Below are 25,294 nucleotides of genomic sequence, written 5' to 3'. Positions count from 1 at the left end.
CTTTTACCGGCTTATTTACTGCTGAACACCAAATATTTTTGAAGATGGAGGATTACGACGGTAAACAATTTGGTTACTACCGAAGTTTTTTCGAATATAATGTTTTTGTATAGATAAAAGAAAGTTTAATTATTATTGAACTTTTAGTTATATTGGAATATTCACTTACAACATTATAAACATAATTTGTTTTGCTTGTGAAATGAGATGAGCTCTAGACTAGAATCCGCTGGTTAGTATACAGGGGCTTGTGTGGAAAAAGAAAAAAAAAGCTAGTAAAGTTAGTAGCTCGGAGGAATAAAAACGTTATTTTTTTCCTCCGTGGTACGAAGTTTTCTAACTGATTTTTCTGTACACAAGCCCCAGTGGTCAGCAGCTGGTCAGAGGCAGGGACCTATATACTAATTTAAAAATAGGTCTTGTTAGAAATCTTAGTTGCAAAGTTTGTAACTGCGTTGTGGTGAGGGAGTGTATTTATTAGCATGTCAAGACAGGACAATTTTAAAAAATAAAAAAAAACAAGCAAACTAATTAACTAACAAAAACCTAAACCAAAAAATATAAATAAATAAATACAGAAGATTTATATTATATTTTGTAGAATTGAAGTGATTTGCAGCTAATTTGCACAATTTTTTTGGTATCCTTGCATGCATATCTCATGCTTCTTCTCACATGTGTATAGTTGTGTAATTATTGATATTGAGGAATGGATGAAAATTGAACATGCTGAGATGCAGTGAAACTGTGAAAGGTGGAGATATAAATGTAATTTTTACACTTGAGTCAAATCTAACATGATTCAGAGTTCATTCACTCCAACCCCCCCCCCCAACCCCCCCGAAACAGCTTTTTTCCCTGATGCCCATTCGTAATTTGATTTTTTATTTTGTATTTTTTGTAAGAAAGATGTTAAACATGTTAAAATATTTATTAATGTTCATCTAATAAAATGTAGACAAAAATCTATTTATTATCTTTATACTACAATGTAGAGTAACATTGGTGTACATGTAGCTCGAAAAATTTTATTACATACTTTTATTGTGGTCTAGGATGAAAATAATTTTTTTTTCCCATGGCATGCCATTTCAGGGCTTTCGAAAGATCAATAATAAGCGGATGATACTTTTACAAAAATAGGAGATAAAAACCTTGTTGAAGTGATTTTAAGTAAATATGTTGTCAAATTTTTCTCCATCAAATATTTTAACTGGTACACTCATGATTTCAGCTGGGTAGAAATACCAGGTACTGGCAGATTTTGAAAGGCCTGCCATTTTGACTTTTTGGTATTTAAACATGTTGAAATACATGTAGGAGTATCAGGAAATTCTTTTCCTGTCAATTCCTATGTAATTAGATAATGATGATTAAATTCTGGCCCTCTTTTAGCATGCTAAATGACAAATATATACTGGTGTATATAGTATGATTTGGGTTTCCAATTAAAATTTGCTTTTATTAATGAAGATATGGCAATAAAATCTGAGCAATGATTTTTTTAGGGGAGAGGGGGGTAGGATCAGCATACAAAGCTCAAAAAGTTTTGAAATGTATAATTTTATTTTTGTAAATCTATATGAGGATAAAGAAGGGTAGAAATAAATTTATATACTGATTACAGTTGTTATTATTTAAGTATTATATAGTCCCTAAGATTTCTACACCTTAGTTAAGGTTTATTGGGATACCTTAAATGATACTGAACATTTTTCTGTATGGTGATTGAGTATGGACAAAAAACAGCTTCAAGATAAGTAACTCATTAAGCTGGGAGCAATACCTTTAAATTAAAAATCTGATTTATTTCATCACGAATGTTTAATCTACCTGAGCATGCTGAGCACTAGGTATTTAAATATTAGATATCAGCTTGTATATGTTCTGTCAAATGAATGTTTAATGTAAACTCCTTTAAAGTCTGTAAATATGATTCAGGATTTATTGGCATTTCAAAACTTCATCAGAAATCTGTATGCCAATTAAAGTTATAAAGTTTACTTTTTACGCATACATTATAAATCTAGAAAGTTTTTGTTGTTAGAAACTCCATAAATATTTCTCACCAAGGTAATGAAGTTGTCAATAAATTCCTTGTAACACAGGTATTTTACTGTGCAATATAATTGACATTTGATAATTTGATAGGTCATTCTAGTTTCAGAGATAGGAAAAACATAAATGCAAATGAATCATTGATATACACTATGAGGGTCATTCAAAAATTAATGCTTAAACAATGTCACAATTTTTCATATGAATTTTACACATTATCATCTGTAAAAAAACAATTAACATTTACTACTAGTACTACTAGTATTTTGCTGATGTGTGCAGTTTCATTCCATTTGATCAAATTTAACTCATGAATTGATATCAACATGTTTTGTAACCATTGGACACTCTTGACAACACATTCTGTAATGTTTAAACATGAAAGTTTCTCAAACATGGTCTTTGATGCATTACCAATTCATAAAAAAATGTTTCTATACACTTGACACTTAGTAAATTGTTCAGTTGTCAGTATATATTTTCAAATTGTTTGTAGTGTAACTCTGCATTCAAAGTTCCACAATTAGTGAAAGGCCTATTGCTTTCTATAACATTTCTAACTCTTTTGACCAGAATTTTATTGTTGCAGCTGTCGCAGAAAAAATAGCTGCAACGTTTATTCCCATATATATGTCATTGTATGTTTCATTGATGGAAGAGCCAATGCTCAAGAAATCTAAGGGATGTTTACGTATTGATAAAGTCACCCACATGGCACAGTAGTTAGAGCATTTGCTCTAGAGTCATGGTGTAAGGAGCTGATCCTTAAGTTGCAGGTTTGAATCCACTACAGAACGTGGAGACTGGTATTTCGGATGAGACCGTATATACCGAGGTTGCGGTTGCAGTAGGTGTTGGCACGAAAAAGATCCCTCACTGCTCAATGGCCCTGAGTGCCGAGTATAAGTCAAAATTTGCAGCCCTTCACCGGCAAGTGATGGTGTCTCCATATGTATTGAGTGAAAAATTCTCAAGAGGGACGTTAAACAACAAACAAACAAATGATTTTTATTTTTATGAAATAAAGGAGATAATATCTATTGGATGTAAGGCCAAAAAAAATAATAGTCTTAATTCCTGCTACCCGACCTACCCTATTTTTTTTGCACCCGACCCTAAAGTTTTTTTTTAAGTTTTGGAAGAAAAAAAATTGGGAATTTCCGGAATTTCAGCGTTCTGTCACCGTAATCGGTTTCCGTGTTAACACAAAACAAGCATTTCATGAAATTCTTGTCTTAAATATGGACTTTCATAAAATACCACTTGAGTTGTGCATAAAAAGACATGAAATTTAATTTTAAAAGACAATATTGACCTGTGACATGTTTAATTTGATCTTGTATTAGTTCTTATCCTAAAAAATGCTGTTGGAAAAAAATAAAATAAAAATATAAAATAATTTTCCTACCTACCTACCCTATTTTTTTTCAGGCTTGTAGCAGGAAACAAGACTATTATTTTTTTTGGCCTAAATCATGTAAATATACTCATATATTGTCTGTTTATTTTTTGTAGCCAATCGTAATGTTGCTAGGAGGCCATGTCGGCAATGTGGCAGGCAGTTTGTTCCAGAGTCTCTGGTAAATATTTTGTATTTGTATTTTATTTGTATTTATTACCTGATACTCCTGTATTTGTTCTTTTATGATATACTCTGTACTTTGTCTCTATAGTTTGTTTCACTTGTTTTGCATTTCTATCTATTAATTGACTGTCGATCTATTGTCTGTCACATGACTGATCTATAGACTGAGGATGTCATCCCTATTTCAGTAGCATTGTGATGTCATTCTCGCAGTGTTATTGTATTCCAAATACTAGTTTATAACTTTTATAATAATTTTTTACATTTTTTTGCCTATAAACTCCAGTAACAGGTAATAAAACAGAAGTTTATAAAATGCCTAATCATGCAGACACATTAATTTGGTTGTCTTGAGTTGGATGAAAATCAATTATCTATCTTTAATTGACTTGAAACATTGGGAGATTGTTTTTTCACATTTTTCACTTAATTTTGATCATTTTTACTCCTTTTATGGCTTTTACATCCTCTCTTTTCATTATGCTGACTTATAGTCAAAATATCAGCCACAAAAAAAAACTGCAATGACATAAATTAGAAGCTCTCTTTGTATGTATTATTATACAATGTACATGTTACTTCAGGCCCATAGGAAGCAAATTCAGTTTGGGGGGGGGGGGGGGGGGAGGGGGGGCACAGCCGTACATTTTCAGTTGACAGTTGAGGGGGCACTACCAAAAAATTTCCTGACAAGCAAAAGACTGTTTATTGAGGGGGCACAATCATATATTATCTATGTTTACTATAGTAATCTATATATCAGCAAAATTTTTTTTTGGGGGGGGGTGCACCCCCCCCCCCCCCCCCCCCAGGTTCCTATGGCCATGTACTTGTAACTATTATTTCCTTGACTTTTAGCTAAACATTTGAACATATTTTTGGTTGTACAAAATTTCACAACCAATTGTACAAAAAAAAACAAAAAAAAAAACATAACAAATTTCGATCTACACTTCTTAGCTTTTTTATATCCAACTATCCATTTAGTGATGGTGTGAAAATAATAGAGGGAAATTCACACAACTTTTAAATTTGCATGAAAGTAACATCCTCTCCCTTGAACATCTGTGCATTTAGTGTGATTTTTTTTATGCCCCAGCCATATATTCATGGTGGGGCATATAGTGTTTGTTATGTCTTTCTGTCCTTTCATCTGTCCTTCTGTCATACTTTGCATTTACATGTATCTTAGTTACAAAGAAACTATTCAAGATGTTATGAAGCTTCATTTTTTAAGAAACTATTCAAGATATTTTCATTAAACTTCATGCACAGTGCCACTATTAGAAATTTTCATGTTACATTACTAATGAAATGTGTGTAGGACATTCATGCCCTATGGACACATTTCTAGTTCAAGTTGTTGCTCAGTGGTAGGTAAAATCATTTCAAACAAAATAAGAATAGCCACTGAGAGATAAAAGCTAGCAGTAAGAATGTCAGTGAAAATGACTCAGAATTGTCAGTGATATGCACAACAAACATTGATGTTGATATCTCTTTCTACTTTAATTAAAAGTAAAGCATTTTAATTATCATAGTTTAGCATGTTTTTTTATGCCCCACCATGAATATGGCCTGGGCATATAGTGTTTGTCATGACCGTCTTCCGTCCTTCTGTCTGTCTTTCCATCACTCTTTGCGTTTAGCTCTGTTTAAAGCTCAGTATCAAAGAAACTATCCAAGATATTTATATCAAACTTCATATGCTGATAGATATTGATGAGAGCTATGCAACTGCATCAACATTTTTGACCTTGACCTTGACCTCACTTTTTAGGTCATCTGAGTCACTTAGGTGACCTATTGCTATCCGTTTTTGTCCGTCATCGTTCGTCGTGCATCATGCATTAACTTTTGAACATTTTCAACTTATCTAGAACCGCTCAACCAATTTCAACCAATTTTGGCATATAGCATCTTTGGGTGAAGGGGAACAAAAATTGCGAATTTCATGGTCCCTGCCCCCCTGGGGCCCCAGGGGTGGGGCTAAAACCACCAAAATTGATGCAATCTTTCAAAATCTTCTTCTTTACTCCTGGACATCAAGCAGTCAATCTGTTGACATGATTGTAATAAGCATTAGGCCCTCTACCTAAATTGTAAAATTCATGGCCCCAGGGTCAGGGGTTCTGGTGCTAGGGCGGGGCTATATAGATCATATAGTGAAAGTGCATTATTTCTTTGAAAATCTTCTTCTCTTCTCCTGGGTATTATTTAAACAAACTAAGTGCATGGTTATGACAAGCAATAATGCCTTTTCCAAAATTGTGAAATTCATGGCCCCTGGGTCAGGGGTTCTGGTGTTAGGGCGGGGCTCTATTGATTATATAGTGAAAATACATTAATTCTTTGAAAATCTTCTTCTCTGCTCCTGGACATCAAGCAGTCAAACTGTTGGCATGATTGTAATAAGCATTGAGCCCTCTACCAAAATTTTGAAATTCATGGCCCCTGGGTCAGGGGTTCTGGTGTTAGGGTGGGGCTCTATTGATTATATAGTGAAAATGCATTAATTCTCTGAAAATCTTCTTCTCTGCTCCTTGGTATTATTTAAACAAACTAAGTGCATGATAATGGTGCACAAGGATGATTTTTCCAAAATTGTGAAATTCATGGCCCCAGGGGCAGGGGTTCTAGTGTTAGGGTAGGGCTTTATTGATTAAAAAGTGAAAATGCATTAATTCTTTGAAAATCTTCTTCTCTGCTCCTGGATATTATATAAACAAACTAAGTGCATGGTTATGATGAGCATTGATGCCTTTTCCAAAATTGTGAATTTCATGGCCCCTGGGTCAGGGGTTCTGGTGGTAGGGCGGGGCTCTATTGATTATATAGTGAAAATGCATTAATTCTTTGAAAATCTTCTTCTCTGCTCCTGGGTATTAATTAAACGAACTAAGTGCATAGTAATGGCGCAGAAGGATGCTTTTTCCAAAATTTTGAAATTCATGGCCCCAGGGTCAGGGGTTCTGGTGCTAGGGCAGGGCTATATAGATCATATAGTGAAAGTGCATTATTTCTTTGAAAAATCTTCTTCTCTACTCCTGGGTACTATTGAAACAAATTGAATACATAGTTATGAAGAGCAAGGGTGACTTTACCAAAATTGTGAAATTCATGGCCCCAAGGTTAGGGGTTCTGGTGCCGGGGGGGGGAGGGGCTCTATCGATATAGTGAATCTGTAGTAAAAATACATTATTTCTTTGAAAATCTCCTCTGCACCTGGGCATATCAGAGGCAAAAAGAGTAAAAGTTTTAATAAAGATTTTTGAACATCTGGACCATTTGGTCAAGTGTTCTGGTCCTGGCCAGGGCTCTATTAATTTGTATTCAACTGTGAGGAGTTATTCCCCTATGCCATTTACTTTTGATAATTAATCACTGTAAATAATGTACTTGAAAGGTTAATAGAATAGGAGAATTATGCAAGATTTTTTATTGTATAATACAAAAAGTATTTTTAAAGTTTAAGTGATAGACTTGTAAGTTATAGATAAATAAAAATGAGAGAAAAATAACTTGTCTTATTCAATGTACATCAAAGACTAAGAGAGTCCAATGTAAGAGATTTCATCAAGGAGTTAAAATAGTACAGAATCACTGATATTTTGTTAATATTCTGTGTGGTGATAGTGATAAATGGGGAACAGATTAGAACCTAATTTATGAACTGTTAATGAACACACGACTAATTATTTTGTTGATCCTGATCACCCTATTTTTCTAGCTTTTGGGCAACAAAGCTTCACCTTTCAGTTCATTTTATACCCTATGGATCCTCTAAATTGTTGTATTATACTCAGATGACCGTTAAGGCACTTGGGCCTCTTGTCTTAAATTAGTGTTTAGCTCAGTTTTAAAGATACCATTCAAGGTAGTGTAATCAAACTTCATATGTTCATACATACTGATGTAAGCTATTCAAGTGCATCATCATTTTTTTACCTTTCCTTTGACCTTGACCTCACTTTTCTTAGATTAGTGTTTAAATCAGTTTTAAAGATACCATTCAAGATATTTATATCAAACTTCAAATGTTGATACATACTGATGTAAGCTATTCAATTGCATCAACATTTTTGACCTTGACCATTCCTTTGACCTTGACCTCACTTTTCTTAAATTAGTGTTTAGCTCATTTTTAATGAAATCTTTCAAGATATTTTGACCAAACTTCATATGCTGATACATACTGTTAAGAGCTATTCAACTACATCAATATTTTTTTACCTTGACATTTCCTTTGACCTTGACCTCACTTTTCTTAAATTAGTGTTTAGCTTAGTTTTAAAGATACAATTCAATACAGTGTTATCAAACTTCATATGTTGATACATACTGATGAGAGCTATTCAACTGCATCAACATTTTTTGACCTTGACCATTCCTTTGACCTTGACCTCACTTTTCTCAATTTGTGTTAACTCAGTTTTAAAGAAAATATAATATTTTTATCAAACTTCATATGCTAATACATACTGATGTTACCTTTTCAACTGCATCAACATTTTTTGACCTTGACCTTTCCTTTGACCTTAACTTCATTTATTTTAAATTAGTGTTTAGCTCAGTTTTTAATAAACCATTCAAAATATTTTTATCAAACTTAAATATGCTGATACGTATTTGTGCGAAGTATTCAACTGCATCAAAAACATTTGACCTTGAACTTTCCTGTGACCTTGACCCCACTTTTCTTAGATTTGCATTTTGCTTAATTTTAAAGAAACCATTTAAGATATATTTATGTAAGTTATGCACTTATACATAATTTGGTGAGAATTTTTCATCTATATCCAACTTTTTAGATTTCAATTAAAATTTTAAAGGAACTTTTCAAGATATTCTTATCAAATTTCATACACTAATACAAATTTTCATGTTGCATTACTAATATACCCTTGGCGGGGCATTCATGTCCTATGGACATATTTCTAGGTTGGTTTTTTTTTTTTTTTTTACGACTTATCGATATGTTACAAAAATTTATTCGATTGCCATATCCCCACGTATTATAAACATTGTTTTATTTAATATACATGTATCTGTCACATATGTCAGAGTATGTAATTTGTGTTAATTATTTTCCAAAAGGTGAAATAGAAGTATGATGTGTTTTAGGCAAAACATGAACCTGCATGTATAAAAGCAGCAAAGAAAAAACCCAAGGTTTTTGATTCAGCCAAACAGAGAGCAGATGGGACAGACTTATCCTACAAACAAATTAAACAAGCTCAAAGAAAGGTATTGTTGAAATTTTAGTGAATTTCTTGTAATTTATTTTTATAACTCAGCAAATCTGATATGGACAGAAGGGATTTTTAACTTGGAATAAATTATTTGACCCAAATTTTCAGTTGTGACATGGCCAGGAATATTAGTGACTGATACATGTATTGGCATGTAAATTTAAACAACTTTCACAAAATGAACTGCACAGTTTCAAAATTTCATTTGGAATTTAATACAGGCATGAACAAAAATGTTACATGTATCTGTTCACATGAATAACGTTAGGCTTGAATGAAAAGTGCTGAAATAAGATAACTATAATGTATTGGATTCAATTTCATTCTGTGTAGGAGTTGGGATGCAATTTCCATTTATTTTTTTAATATGCTACACTATTACTTGGCAATTGAACGGTTTTATCTCCCTACAAAATGATAATGATTAATAAAACCTAGACAATTAATTCTAAAGTGATGGTTGCTCATAAAGCAGAGATATTTCTATCATAGAGAAAATATGAAAGAGACTAAAACAAATTAAAGCAGTGTAAAGACAATTGCTTTTCAAGTGCATAGTGATAAAATGAGAAATTGGATCGAGTGTATCATTTGATGTGCTATTTCTAGGACAGGTTTTTTATTTGGTAATATAACGAGGCCTCCATACATTTTAAAAGAGAGAAAATAATTTAATGTTATAGCCTTATTAATAATGATTTTATAATATCTGAAAAAGAAATTTATGTTGTTCTAAAACTCCAAAATTTAAATGTTTGGTGGTATTTTAGGAAGTGAAGCCCCCCAAAAGTAATTGGCGAGCCAAACATGAGGACTTCATTAACACAGTCAGGGCCGCTAGGGGAGTCAGTGTTGCTATGCAGCGAGGAGAACCCCTCCCTCCACCTCCACCACCCTCAATAAATCCAGGTATGAAGGGTTAGAAAGATTGGAATATCAGAAAAATATGAAGATACTACATGTATGTTAATTTGTTTAAAATCTAGATTTTAGATATGGAATATTTACTTCTTCACAGGTGATATACATGAACATGAATGAAAGTTGGAAAATTTGTTTCACTAATTCTTGTTAAAAAAAAAAATGGGAAAATGGATTAAAGAAATACCAATTTTTAAAAATGTTTTACACCAAGTTGTACATGTGATTCCCTCATCATCAGTTTTTAGTATCATTCCTTATTAACATCAATCCCTTTATTTTGCATGTACCCTTTGTTTTGACAGATTATGTGCAATGTCCCTATTGTTCCCGACGTTTCAATGAGAAAGCTGCTGAGAGGCACATACAGTTCTGTAAGACTCAACAGCAAAGAATGCCTAACAAACCTAAAGCAGATCCAAAGGCCACCGCTAAACAGAATATAAGGACACAGGTAGATATACAGAGTTACTGCCCTTAGATTGAGTAGCTGAACTATACATGCTTATGGTATTTATTCTGACATTCAAGGTGTATATTTATATAAGTATATATGAATCATTGTCACTTCCTGTGCCTGCACTTTAATCCATATTTGTGTTTTGTAACTGTGGCATATCTTCAACACAAGAGGCATTACATCTCAAATGACACACAAATTTAAAGAGCAGAGCATGTCTTATAACCTAGAATGAAAGTCATTGTGACAACATAATTGTAGGGAATTTGCATTATAAACCTGTTGTTCAAACCCAAAACTTTTTTATGCAGGAATTGCAGGACTTTATTGCCACAAAGCTGGTTCATTTCTTTTGTAGTTTCTAAATGGTAATTGAATTTATATATATTCTCAGACTGACAATTAAATTAAAAAAAATATTCAGAGTAGAATTCCTGCTATTTCTTTTCAGTACCAGCCACCCAAACCAAAGGCCAAAACGGAAAGTTCTCCTGGGTATGGAGGAGTAGCTACTACTAGGGCAAGCCCTGGAGGATCAAGGGGGAGAGGCACAGGTGAGGTTCCACTCGTACATTAGGGAGAGGGTTGTTTGCATGCTAACAGCTTGAAGCATATCTTAACATTTTACTATAAAGTCAATAGGAACATTAAGTTGCTTCTACACAACACAAATTAGCATTTATCTATCATCGTCCTTAAAAGTCTTACAAATTACTGCAGAAAAACAAGTACTCATTACGGTAAGCTCTATGTATCCGAAACATCTACACTGATTCAGTTGACACCTAAAGTAGGACTTTTATCATAAAGTCTGGCATGCTAAGTACAGGACAAACAAATTTATTGATTCATTTCTTTTCTTTATCAATCGCATTTACTGAATTACCCTGGTAGTATAACATGTATAATTGAGCTATTTTATTGATTTTTTAAAATAACAATAAGTATCATTTATGATTTAGTTGTCTTTATGTACATGTATAAAAGAAATCAATTTTATGTAGACAGAGTGTATACATATGTATTAACTAAAAGGAAAATTATATTAATTGCACAGGCAAATAGGATGAAGAAATGCAATTTAAATTTGTCATTTTTTAAATATTTTATTTCAAGGTAACTGTTATAGCTTTAAAAAAAACAACAATGTTGGTGGTGAATGAATGTTCAGTACATCATGAGCTTTTAATACTATTTGTAATATTTGTAATGGGTGCTTGGAATTTTGATTTTCATTACTATATAGATAGATAGAGATGCTTGACTACCATGTAAACATTTTGTAACTGTAGGGAGTAAAAAATCAACTAAAACCTCGACAAGAGACCCTCCTCCTAAGTCGTCCTCCTGTACTATATTGTGACCAGGTATATGCGGAGGCTAGTCTCGTCTGTTTTCGTGTATATTGTTGGTACAGCTGTGTTTTTAGCTTGGCTTTTTTATATCTTGCCCATGTTATAAATACTAATCTGACTAACTGTCAAGATTAAATTTGTACTAAAGGTGTGATTAACTAATTGAAATTTTAACAAGTTTTGTATGTCTGAGTTATCAAACAGGTATCAATATATAATATGGTTGCAAGTCATAGGTAGCACAGTTGTAAATTATCATTGTCCCCTCAGTCAGATATATATGTATACATGTATGTACATGAATACCTTATGATCTTTATTTCGTACGTTATCGTGCTATTACAATCATTAAAGATTGGACACAGAAATTAATTTAAAAATATGTCTGAAATGCTAAATTTACCGGTACATGACTATGAGATGCTAGCAGTTCTGTAAGTGTTCCATTTCCATCTTCTTAATCTTCCTGCAGATTCAATGTTTTTGTAAATTTTAGAAATTTTGGCATAAAATAACACAGACAAAGAATGTGATTATGAGAACTGAGCTTGTGAGTGGAAAATCTTAAATTGTTTTTTTATACAGTGGGAGTCTATTAATCTGTATTTCCAAAGGAGAGCCCCCATAAAGCACCTTCAGGGAATAATTTTCACATGCATAAAGTTTCTAGCAAGACACAAGATTTGTGGTTATTGATTTTGAAAACTTGAGCAATGATGTTATCTTCCTGCTCAATAAATCACAACAGTTTATACATTTAAGTAGGCTAGAGTGATTTGATCAGCTTCCTTTGTTTTATGTTAGAGTGATTTTGAAGAGAATGATTATAGCTGAAGTGTTACTTTAAATTCACAAGGTAATACACGGAAATCTATTTTCTGTGTAGGATGGAACAGTCCATCAATTTAGATATCTTTTGAGAATTTTTTTTTATAGAATTTTACTCAAAATTGTATGTAGCCTTTAGTAGTTATGAAATTCACAGTGACATAAAATTGTTCTCAAGATCATAAAACTGAGAAAAGACTTAAGTCAATTAAAATTTCAAATTAGTATAACTTTTGAAATAATTTTGAAAATGAAACAAAATTTTTACAATTTGTTTGTATTTGAATATTATGTACTGAAACACAAAAGAAATGCAACATCCTATTTTAGGGGAAAATATTATACAGCTAAACTTCGAAATCTCGAACACGGATATCTCGAATGCCACGGATATGTCGAAGTAAGGCCGACGAAATTTGCTTTATAAATGATTAAAATAAACCCCTCTATGTCGAACACGGTAATGTCGAATACCCCGGTTATCTCGAAGTAAAATTGTGTACCCATTTATTAAAATCACATGCGATATCTCGAAGTCAGGATAATTTTCCGCTCTGATGATCAAGTCCGTTAGGTAAACTGACCGCTCTATTGACAGCCACCTGTCTGTCAAGCACGGGTTACCTATGTTCCTCTGATCAACAAATAATAGCTCGATAATTATACGAGGTGTATGCATGGCTTACCTTGATTTTAATTATGCAAGCCAAAGGTTATGTGTATTAGTCTTATGCATACGCGTGGATGACACATTAATTGTTTCGTGGCTGGGGTACGTTTATCTTGATAATCGCTATTTAATGCTATGTGTATTATGCGCGCTTGCATAGTTTATGCATATGAAAGCGAAAATTATAAACATCAAAGTGAAACAAAATTCTGTAATTTAATGCAATTAGAATTTATTTTTCCTACACGTGTATATAAGCGCGCAGAATTTACAACCGTCAGTGCACACCATCATGTGAGCGTGTGTCGCAGTGAAAATTTTTGCTCTAGTGCCCTGTGATTCAGTGTTCTGTAGTTAAACAAAAGTGCGTGTTTCTTCTTTTGCATTTGATTTTATTATGGTAAAATATTTTATTTAAATCATTATACACGTATGAACATGTTTTCCCAATAAAACAATTGTATATTTCGTTAGAGTTATTCTGACAGCGACCAGTTTTAAATTTACAATGCATAGACGATATCCGGTTATGTATGCTTTGGGAAACGATGCTAGCGGTTGACTTGCCGGGTTGGTAGAAGGATTATACGTCTGTGCATATTATACAAAGTTTTCATTTTGTGAATTATAAAGAGGATGTAAAAATCCCTTTAATGCTAATTACATGTATATTAAAGAAAACGTATACAGATTTCAAACAAGAAGGAATTTGACATGTTTCTACTATTAAGAACATGTTCCCTGCACTAAGTTTATTTGAAGTTCATTAGAATTATAACCCTCGATATGTTGAACCCCTGGATATCTCGAAGTTCATCAACGGTCCCGTCAACTTCGAGATAACGAAGTTTAACTGTATATAGGATATAATTTTGTATCTAAAAAATAAGGACATCTTCATTACTTTGTAAATATCTGTAATTTATCAGTGGAATGATTTTCATACCATTACTGGAAGTTAAGTTTTAGTCCACTTAACAGAAATCAAAAATTGCATGTTTAAGAAAACATTTGGCAATAAAATGGGGTTTTAAGGGTTTGTTTTTGTATCTGTTCATCATAAGTAATGCAGCAATATTCAGAAAAATAAATTCTCCTTTCTTTTCCGTAAGCGATGCCAAAGCTTCCTGAAAATGACTTAAGTATACACATTTCCATTGCTCTAGCTGGAAAATCTCAAAGGTGATGGAGAGTTGCAGATGAAAATATGCACTACATCACGCCTCAAGAGGCTCTTACATATTATTAGCATGAATGACAGTCCTTACATGTATATTGAAAGTCCAAGGGTTACTAACTGCACTAGGCTAAAGAAAGTTCGACCTATACATCTGAAAAACGGGCATTTAAAAATGGCAAAGAATTTTTTTTTTTTCGCTCAGATCTTGAGATTGATGAACCTATTGCATCGTAGAAATCAATTACATATAAGCTGCAACTGTTGTGCATGGCAGTCTTGCATGCTGTAATTGAATGGCGGGGTTGGGGTTGTTTTAACAGTCATTTGTTAGTTTCTAAAGTTAAAAGATAATCATTTAACATTTTTGTCAAATCTCTGATGTTTTTAAATCCAGTTTTACCTTACCGTATTTATTTTTGAAAATCATTAGATAAAGAATTCAAATGTTTGCAGATTACTGCTTGTTGCGTTTTTTTGCATTTCAGTATATAAACTTGCAAGCTTTCTAGGTATGTTTGGAATCTTAAGATATTCAAAATTTTGATTTAATCTGTTTTAAGTTTATGATCTTGGAGGCTGTATAGGAGCCATGTTTGTTTGGTATTGAGGTATGGAATATACAGTCTGAAAGTTCATTGATAATCTGAAAAAAAAAAGAGATAACTCTCAATGGGATAATGAATATTTTTCTTCACAAAAAAAAATTAAAGCCAATTTCTTTGAAATTTTTGCACTGCAAGGTATACTGAAATTGTTCACATTTCAATTACAATTAGGATATCTTTTGGAAAATCATTCTCATTAAAGCAAAATTTATATGATTGAATGGAGGGTTGAGGGACCTTAAGGATATAGGATACTAAAAAAAATATGTTCTAGAAATTTGTAAAACAGTTTGTACAGACTTTTTTTTAATTGCTAAAACACAAAATTATCATGAAGCTTTCCTTCAAGCTATCCTCTCTTTTAGCAAGAAAAAAGCCAGTATGTCAAACTAATTTACAAATATAGTTGAACTAGATATCTCAATTACCAGGGATATGTCAAAGTGATTTTGCAGTCCCATCCACTTTTTCTTTATGTTTTTACCTTGTTTTCTCAAATCCTTGGATATACATGTACATGTATATTAAATTTTAATTTCAGTCCCATTGAGTGCAAGATAATGAGGTTTGACTGTATAAGATATTTTTTATGAGTACCCTACGTTTTTAATTACCTTTTCAGATATGAAGTTATACCTCTTTGTAAACACTAAGGTTTCCTTATATTGTTACAGCAAATGATATACACTGCCCCACAAGTGTTCAATTACAGAAGTTTGTAGGATCTGATTTTGTGTCATTAAAATCTTATAATTGATTTTTCAAATACCACTAAGTCAGATTGAGTAAAATAATCATTTAATCCTTTGGAATCTTAATCTTAAAAGAAATGTTGATAGTAACACTACTAACAAATTAAAGTTCTGTAAAATGTAGGTGAATGAATAGTCAAGAAACTATATCTTTTAAGTTGCAGACCACTTCAGCTCTTTCACTTTTTCAACCTACATGTATGTCATGTACCCAATATTGGATATGACTAATGACTTTTTAGCTCACCTGAGCTGAAAGCTCATGTGAGCTTTTCTGATCACCTGTTTTCCGTCATCCGTCCGTCTGTCTAGCTGTCCGTCCGTCTGTAAACTTTTCACATTTTCAACTTCTTCTCAAGCACCACTGGCTCAATTTTAACCAAACTTGGTACAAAGCATCCTTGGGTGAAGGGGAGTTTAAATTGTTAAAATGAAGGACCAAGCCCCCTTCCAAGGGGAGATAATCAAGAAAAGACAAAAATAGGGTGGGGTCATTAAAAAATCTTCTTCTCAATAACAACTGGGCCAGAAAAGCTGAAACTTATGTGGAAGCATCCTGGGGTAGTGTAGATTCTTAATTGTTCAAATCATGACCCCCCAAGGGTAGGGCGGGGCCACAATAGGGAATCCAAGTTTTACATTGAAATATGTAGAAAAATCTTTAAAAATCTTCTTCTCAAGAACCACTGGACTGGAAAAGCTGAAACTTAAGTAGAAGCATCCTGGGGTAGTGTAAATTCTAAATTATAAAAATCATTACCTCCGGGGTAGGGTGGGCCACAATAGGGAATCCAAATTTTACTTTGAAATATGTAGAAAAAATCTTTAAAAATCTTCTTCTCAAGAACCACTGGGCCAGAAAAGCTGAAACTTATGTGAAAGCATCCTGGGGTAGTGTAGATTTTAAATTGTTCAAATCATGACCCCCGGGGGTAGGACGGGGCCTCAATAGGGAATCCAAGTTTTACATTGAAATATGTAGTAAAAAATCTTTAAAAATCTTCTTCTCAAGAACCACTGGGCCAGAAAAGCTGAAACTTAAGTGGAGACATCCTGGGGTAGTGTAAGATTCTAAATTGTTCAAATCATGACCCCGGGGGTTAGGGCGGGGCCACAATAAGTACTACAAGGGGGGAAATCAGGTGAAAAACAACAAGGCCAAAGTTACTTAGGTGAGCGTAGTGGCCCAATGGCCTCTTGTATAAATTACATGTAGCAATGATTGAAGCATAGAAAACAACTACATGACTGTACATATACATGTAGATGTTAGTTTTTGAAACAGCACGCTTATTTTTAAGAATGTAGTTCTCACTCATTGAAACTCCTTAGCTATTTTAATATTTATTTATAAAAAAAAAAATTCTATAACTAAATGTAATGTTTTCGATTACTTTAGTTAGAATGTTGATTGTTTATATTTTACTTAACAGGTATTGGTGGAACCCCTCCGAGCATAAGTGGGCGTCAACCTAACTCCTACGCCAGAGGGCGTTCCACGACCACCACCACCAGCACCTACCAGGTCAGTAGTCAATAGTCTCTGTTTGATTTTATTAGAGTCTTTCATTCAATCATGTAGTTTAAAAGTAAATTAAAATCACTGTTATAAAGAATATATAGAGTATACATGTATATAGCATGTATTTACATTTTTACTTATTTTTCTTTTGTTTAGTTGCTTCACTATATTATAATTTTGCACTTTTATGGCACATTGAACTTATTAAGTCACCCCACAAGGTGTTGGTTGCTTTCATAATATTTTTCTTTGGGGATTGAGAACATATATTGATGATGGATGTATCTTGGTGATGGTCACATTAAGTAATTTGAACTAATCTGATTCTGAAGCAGGTGTTTGGACCATGAGTAGGTCTCCGGAGAAAGGAATGAATGACATCATTCATTAGAAAAAGTGATTGAAAACTATGGTTGAGTGCTTCTATTGATTATAAATATCAAGTTATTTCAAGTTCAGTAAAAGTCAATAGGATGCAATTAAACATTTATTTTACAGCAAACCACTCCTAGAATAGAGCAATATCTGACAATAAATCACTCCAACATTCCAAATGTGGAGTCTGAAAGTCAAACCTCACCCCCAAAAGCAGTCAAGTTCTCTGCGTCGTTGCCTCCTAAATACCCCCTCAAAAGGGGAGAGATAATTACACATGCAAAGATTCCCGATGACTTGGCAACTGGTTCTCTGATAAATGATAGTTCTGCTGTTGTCTGGGCAAAGCCGATTGCTCACAAACGGATGTTAGAGCCCCTAAGAAATGGACAGGATTTGGTAATAAATAGGCCAAAGTGCTGATAATAGAATGGAATAGCATGCTTTTTGTTGATGATGCTTAATTTTAACACCGTGTGTCTGTTACCTGAAATGAAGTATTTCCTGCATGGCTATGTGATTATCAGAAGTTCAGAAATGTAGTCAATCTATTTTAATCCAAAGAGTAGTAGTTTTTCTTGTCATTTCATTTATAAATTTTTAAAGTGACACAACTGAATCTCCTCTTTATTGAAGTATTGAATTAAGATCCATTCACGCATAGTACAGAGGCTCTTACAAATTGACCGATGATGTTCAAATTTTGTAAAATACAAAAAATCTTTCAATTTGAAACTACATAAACAACAATGATTGAAATGTTATAGGATGTTTTGGTTTTATTTGTCTGTCTGAATTTCTAATTGTTTCTCCTAACCTTTATCACAACTTCAACATGAACAAACGAACATGGACACTTTAATTTGCACTTTGTTTATTTGTGGCTTGAATAACATAATCCAACTTCTTACCAGGATCTGCTTGTACTGCAAGGTCATGAATCAGTTTGAATTTTGACAAGTTTAGGGGCATTGTTCCCTGCTGTATTTATAAAACATCTTGCTTAAAAGATTCACCCTGCTGATAAAATCGTACTCCGAAATATCTGACGTTTTCCTGGCTTTTTTTTACGATTTTGAAATTTTACGTGCCAGGAAAACGTCAGAACCGGCTCCATTACGAAAACTGGGAATTTGCCGCCTCGAACTGAAGGCGGCATTCTCGGGTTGATTTTCGATACTTGCGAACCGAATTAAATGTCAAACTCACAATTTATCAATAGTACAATACTTTTAGTACTCACCACCATCGTTTTTATGGGTCGTTTATAAAATATACAATCCAACGAAAACATTTTATCTGACTGTCGAGATTTGTTTTCATTTCGTGCATTTTAAAATCTTCCAAGTCCTGTATCGAAATTTGGAGTGATGTTTTCTTTTCATCGATATTTGCGAGTACTAGAAGCATTGTGCTATTGATAAATTCTGAGTTCGGCATTGAATTCGGTCCGCAAGTATCGAAAATCAACTCCGGTTGGAGTCGAAATTTCCAGTTTTCGTAATGAAGCCGGTTCTGACGTTTTCCTGGCACGTAAAATTTCAAAATCGTAAAAAAAGCCAGGAAAACGTCAGATATTTCGGACTAATAAAATCGGTGATGTTTGATTATTGTCATAAAAAAAGCTCGAAAATGGTTGGTGGAGATTACAGGTTATTAAAGTACATATTTCAACATCTCTTTTAAAATACTTTTGTATAGCATATTTTAGACTGTCACAATCTCTTGTTAATAGATAACATACTGAAAGTACTAAAAACGCCAGTTCAGTTAATAACGGTACTCAGAATTAAGCAATCAGCAACAACCCTGCTGTGCTCCGAACTTTCTCAATCTTCCGATTCGTTTTTCCCTTTTAAAACAGAATACCACATACTTTATGCATCACTTTAACCACTTCTTCATTACAGTTTTAACATTTAAAGTGCTGTTCGTGTATAATAACAAAATCTGCAACTTTTCAATCGCACGACTGACACAAAACAATGCAAACGATTTGTGTTTTCTGTGTCTGGTTACGTAGTATTTCTTTTCAAGAAAAAAATTACTGATTTATACATAAATTAATCCGATAATTTGTCAGGTTGTTCTTAGATCACTTGCTTTCAAACTTTATTGTCTTACTATCACAAGTTATAGTTAAGAAGGCCATATCTTTGCACGAGTTTGATAAAATGGAAAATCAAGACAGACTTGTTTTGTACAGTTAAAATGTTTTCGTTTACAATGTTTAAAGCATCTTTATTTTCTTCATGAAATATATAGATAACGAACAGTATTCAAGCTCAAAAGTCCATTAATACAAAATAGGAGCAGAGCAAACACGGACCTCCAAAACATCAGAGGTGGGATCAGGTGCCATGGAGGAATGAGCATCCCCTGCCGACCGATCACACCCGCCGTGTGAGAATCGTTTAACTCAAACACAACGAAACCAACCTAATTTTTTTTTACAAGTAGACCCTTCAATCATCGTTGGAAAAAAACCTGCTGATTTACAAACCGTTTATGTTTGGTTTCACATGTCCTGAAATGTATCAAAACAACTATTGCCGACTTCCGTAGAACCGTTGAATTTCTTTCAGATCCTACGGGGAATAGGAGATCTGAAGTGTAAAACCATTGTCAACTTGACATTTTATTCTGTGAAGTGCTACTGGAATCATCACAAAAAAACATTATGAATATGATATTGCTACAAAAAAGTTCTTTAGTATAACATGTAACTACGTTGTGCAAACTAATTTATTTGCACTTTCATTCAAAGATTGCATTAACAGACATGCAATAACTGCCTTATTTTATTAACATTCAGAGCATGATTTAAACTGCGGTGGATGACTAATTAATATGGATATTTTATACAAAATTCTCTTAATTAACAACATTGAGCTGTAGTTTGACTAAGTAAATATAATAAGTATGGAGGTATGGAAGGATATCAAATCAATAATTGGTTAAAATCTGTTTGTTTATAAATAGTAAAAACAAACAGAATATGGATTCTGTGACGTTACCTTTTGCTGTGTGTATTTAGGCCAGTGAGTACGGGGAGGAATCCGTGTATGATGGAAATGGGCGTGCCCTTAGAACTGGCCGAGATGGCCGGGCTTATCAAGAAGCTCGGCGGGAAATGCATTCGGCTGGCATTAAAAGTGCTTCAAACAATCGCCTAATGAGGTATATTATTGCATTTCTTCAGCACTGCAAGTTGCTACATTTGCGGTTGTCAAATTTCAACTTTTTTCTGTTGCCAAAACTCAATTTTGTGTGATCATCAAGTTTTGTTTTACTAAGGTAACACATGTTCCTTTTGTTCAAATACAGGTTGTAATTTTTTTTCTGTTGTACTTTAAGTTTATGATATATTTAATTTTTTGTTTTGTTAATAAGACGACACAAATCAGCGTAAGTAAATGCATGAGCATGACTATGAACAAACACTGCATGACTCTTTTACATGTTTAGATAAATAGTAATGTAACATTGATAATCATCGTGTAACCTCTGACTATTTTATCGGAATTGGTTAAAACTTTGCAAAAGGGACAGCCTTAAGCTCATAATGGAAGAGCAACCGGCTGATTTGGCATTTTTATTGTTGGAGAATAACTTATTTAATCGCTTATACTAATGGGATCAGACTTAAGTTTCCAGATTTTTTAAATAATCTTGGTGTGGCTAGTCTAATTTGCAGTAAAGGAACCAAACTTAATAATTTACTTCCTTGAATTAACCATTGGAAAAGCTAGGTCAATTATTCGTGAATGAATGGTTTTGTTGCCATTTTGTATAATTCATTGATGCTTGGTAGAAAGACTGAGCTTTTTTTTTACTTGGTTGACATTAACGTTAACTTTGTTTTTGCAGAGCATTTTGTTCATAAACAGGTTCAGCTGTACTTGTTCACTTGAAATAGATAATTAATCCAAGTTCTTATTAGCCGAGAAACAAAGCTAGTTTTTATACTTTGCCAACAGAAATCCATTGTTTTCCATTTGCAGAATTAATTCCTTGTGGTATTTACAAGATCCTAGACGGTTCTGTGACTGACTAATACATTGTGTATTAAATCTGAGTGCTTGCAGTTTGCATCCTGGTGTTAGAGAATTGATATTTACGAGGGTCGATCTTTTAAGAAACTCGTTTGATAAGCATTTATTGACTTGAAATCCAGCATTATTGTTATTGTTTCTAGCTGTTTTATTTTTCGCTGTCGCCACAAATCACAAAGTATTTGTACTTTTACATACTGATTTTCCTGATTTTGTTTTACAGATTTCACCCTGTTTTCCGCTCTTTTGTTAACAACAAACATAATTTCACTGTTTTCTTCTTCTTCTTTTTTCGTCTTAGTAAAAATTACGGGACGTACCTCCTTTTAAATACTAGAACATATAATTCAAAGGGATTCATATTGCTGACTTTACTTACTGTTGTATCATATACATTTTAAAACACGTGATTACCTTATATTGAGGACAAATTATTTCCCTTTTATGTTTCAGGAACTAGAGGACCTATATTGTTTCTCTGCTTTATTTTTATAGTCTCTTCAAGTTAATAATACCCTGTTTATACGGCGAGCTTTACTCATAAAATGATCTGCATATGTGTAAATATACTCATGTAAGCTGTATAAACGCACCTATATACATATATATGCAAAAAATACTCCTGTGTGAATATTTGCACCTAGTCAGGGGCAGGTGCAAATCTGTTAACTCATATGCAAAAAGCAAATAATGTGTGATAAAAGGTTCATCTATGGTGTTATTTTGATGGAAAAAGATCAGTCTTTTTGTTAATTCTAAAATTCTGCAACCATTGTTCATCATTTTCTTTTAGAACATCATCTCAAACTAGATTGTGGATTTATTTTAAATTTACGATCAAGGAAGCATCATACTGCAATTCCAATGCTTTATACATATGAAAGAACTCTCTTTCTCAAGTATGAGTCCATTTTATGGAATCTTGATAAAAACTTAATAAAATTGTAGAATAAATAATTATGTATATACTCATAGTAAATGAAATCCCAGGAGAATGCGTGGAAAATTTACTTTTGCACACAGTAACAAATTTGCTCATGAGTAAACGTGTGTTTATTCATCAATTAATTAAGGGCCCCCAGGGGATACATATTAAACAATAATATAATCATGATTATTAACAGGTAATGGTGAAATATTGCCCAGATCCTCACACTGCAAACATTCTCAACAATGACTAGTATGAGTTACATAATGAAATGTAAGCATCACATGCAATAAGGAAAAACAAACTGCTATGCACTTCAATGGAAAAAAGTAGTTATAATACAAATGTACAATATGCATGTGAGTAATTTTCTCGCCGTATAAACACAGTTTTAGAATCATTGAAAGGATTGCTATCAAAAATATCAACGTTCAGTATATTTCATTTAACATTAAAAGTTGATTTTCTTAACTTTCATTTATGCATCAATGTTTCGTTTCTGATTTTCTGCATTTTGAGAAAGCATTTTATAGTAGAAACTTGATTATAGCTTATTTATTTGGAAATTATTGAACTTGCCGACAAAGTTTCTGAACAAGGTAAAATTGTGAAGGGCATTTTTATTTATTTTTTCTTCTTTCTATTTTTTGCTTTCTTCAGTACAACATGTACAACTCCCTTTTCATTTATACTTAATTTTTTTTTCTCTCGCTCAACAGAGGCGCTAATAGGGGAACCAGTTCACCTGGAGTCATACATTATGGAACAAAAGAGTCGGAATCGGGATATTATAGCAGTAGTTCAGAAAATGACCATATGAATTCATATTCAAATGTGAGCCATGATAAAAGGAACTCTCTGGGCAAAACAGGTGCCAAATTTTGTCACGAATGTGGCTCCAAGTACCCATTATCGGAAGCCAAGTTTTGCTGTGAGTGTGGTGTGAAAAGAATGGGCTTTACATAGTAGAAATAGGTAGTTTGCTACACATTTTAATCATAATGCTGTTATTTGCTAAGCAACAAATATATGTATGCTTTTTTTCATTGATTCAAAACGCTCATTAAGCATGTTTAAGAATATTTCCAATGTAAGGATTTACCAGATATAACGTAATTTATTTAAGCTGACTTGTGTGAAACCTCTGCAAAAACCTACAGGTTTCAATGATATCATCAGAAGTTTTCTAATAACTTCTTATGATATTTCATATACTGTACAATACATGTGTCCCACGTTTGAATACTTCAATAGTAATCTAACATGTGAATTAAGGTTGTGACGTTCTCCAGGAATGTTCAAACATAAGTGGTTTTTTAAAAACATGTTAGTAATGTAAGTAAAAGTTTATGTTTAGTACATTGTGATTATTTTAAAGAGAGATAAACTAATGTTATATGCATACATGTATAAGCAAACTTTACTGCATGTTATTTTTATGCTGCTCACTTAATGTATATAGGAGAAATAATAATTCATGCTTGTGTGTTCTTTAGTTTTTCTTGCCACATTTTGACAAGAACAAAGATGTTTGAAATGTTCTTAGACTGATTACTATTGTTTATTATAAAGATTACTTGTCAGATACTTATTTTTTTCTGTTGCATGTTGTATAAATTAATTTATTGTATAACAGCTTATCCGTCCATTTAGTAAAAATTTTGCGTTTTGATTTTTATACTTTCATATATTTTACCGGATGCAATGAGAATTTTAAATTTTATTTGAAGTAGTTTCCATATTTACGTACATACTGTAATGCAGTTGTAGTACCCCCTCTGTAATTTTGTCCGTTATCCAGTTGTAAAGGAGAGTGCATGTATTAGAATAACAATCGAGAGATTCTTTAATGTTTGGCGTGATCTTTTAGTTATTTGATCTCCAACCGGATTTTACAGATATATACTGTCGTTTTAAGTCTTACTGTCAAAAAGAAGACCTTAAATATCTGGTATTTTGTGTGGGCTGCTATCAATACACGAATTGTTTTTACAAGATGTATTTTTTAAGAGAATAAAATGAGAATTAGACTTGTATACCAGTATATTAGGACTGATACAAACATGGTAAGTTTCTGTGATAAATCATATGAACAACATGGCCTAAAAGGGCATCAGAATTCGTCACTTTATGTTTTGTGTTATATGTCTGATATGTTACATGGCTGTATACATCTGAATAGAATAACAACAAAAGTGATATACATGTATTGTCCCCAACAAATTCTTTACATATATAAGTACAATATAAATGTTTTTGCTCTAAATTATACACTTTATATGATCGAATATTTATTTTTTATTTCAGAAATGTTCATTCCACTATTACATGTATAGCTTAGACTGATATTATTTATGTGAAAAAATTGCAATAAAATGCACATGTAAAAAAATGTCTTCTTCACCAGAGATATACAGAATACTGTTGTTTGACCATCAGACTTGAGGCAACGGAAAGGTACAAATATTGTGCCATTTTCATTCACTAAGTATATGCAGTGTTACAAATTTGTAGCAATTATTGTTTTCTTAATCTGTCAGGCAATCTGAATGTTCCGATATTAGAAGAGGTTATACTTCAATGCCAGGATCCCAACTTTTCAACTATTTTGTAAAATATTTTTAAAAAATACATTGGCGGAAAGTTTTACATTACATAATTCATATTATTATTGGTTTTGTTTCAAATCGTACATTCTGATATTGGAGGTGTAGTCTGTAAAAGTCTAAGAATTGTATTTTATGATTC

At 32.9% G+C, this 25,294-nt stretch overlaps 1 protein-coding gene across 3 annotated transcripts; it reads left to right on the top strand.

The window, feature by feature from the left end:
• The first annotated feature begins 38 nt into the window (after window positions 1-38).
• LOC133190570 (zinc finger C2HC domain-containing protein 1A-like) lies at window positions 39-24,887 on the top strand. Of its 3 annotated transcripts, XM_061326274.1 has the most exons (11): window positions 39-60; window positions 3,574-3,638; window positions 8,768-8,890; window positions 9,666-9,804; window positions 10,122-10,270; window positions 10,728-10,830; window positions 17,100-17,191; window positions 17,687-17,962; window positions 20,601-20,743; window positions 20,957-20,971; window positions 23,266-24,887. In XM_061326274.1, the coding sequence occupies exons 1-11, from the start codon at window positions 45-47 to the stop codon at window positions 23,510-23,512; spliced, it is 1,368 nt and encodes a 455-aa protein (XP_061182258.1). In that variant the 5' UTR covers window positions 39-44; the 3' UTR covers window positions 23,513-24,887. The 3 variants fall into 3 exon arrangements, with proteins under 3 accessions (XP_061182258.1, XP_061182269.1, XP_061182262.1); XM_061326285.1 differs by lacking the exon at window positions 17,687-17,962; XM_061326278.1 differs by lacking the exon at window positions 20,957-20,971.
• The last annotated feature ends 407 nt before the right edge of the window (window positions 24,888-25,294 follow it).

The sequence above is a fragment of the Saccostrea echinata genome, unplaced genomic scaffold (genome assembly GCF_033153115.1).
Source record: "Saccostrea echinata isolate AGI-Se365-2 ecotype Australia unplaced genomic scaffold, CSIRO_AGI_Sech_v1 ptg000001l, whole genome shotgun sequence".
NCBI lineage: Eukaryota > Metazoa > Mollusca > Bivalvia > Ostreida > Ostreidae > Saccostrea > Saccostrea echinata.
This window is presented reverse-complemented; position numbering and strand designations above follow the sequence as displayed.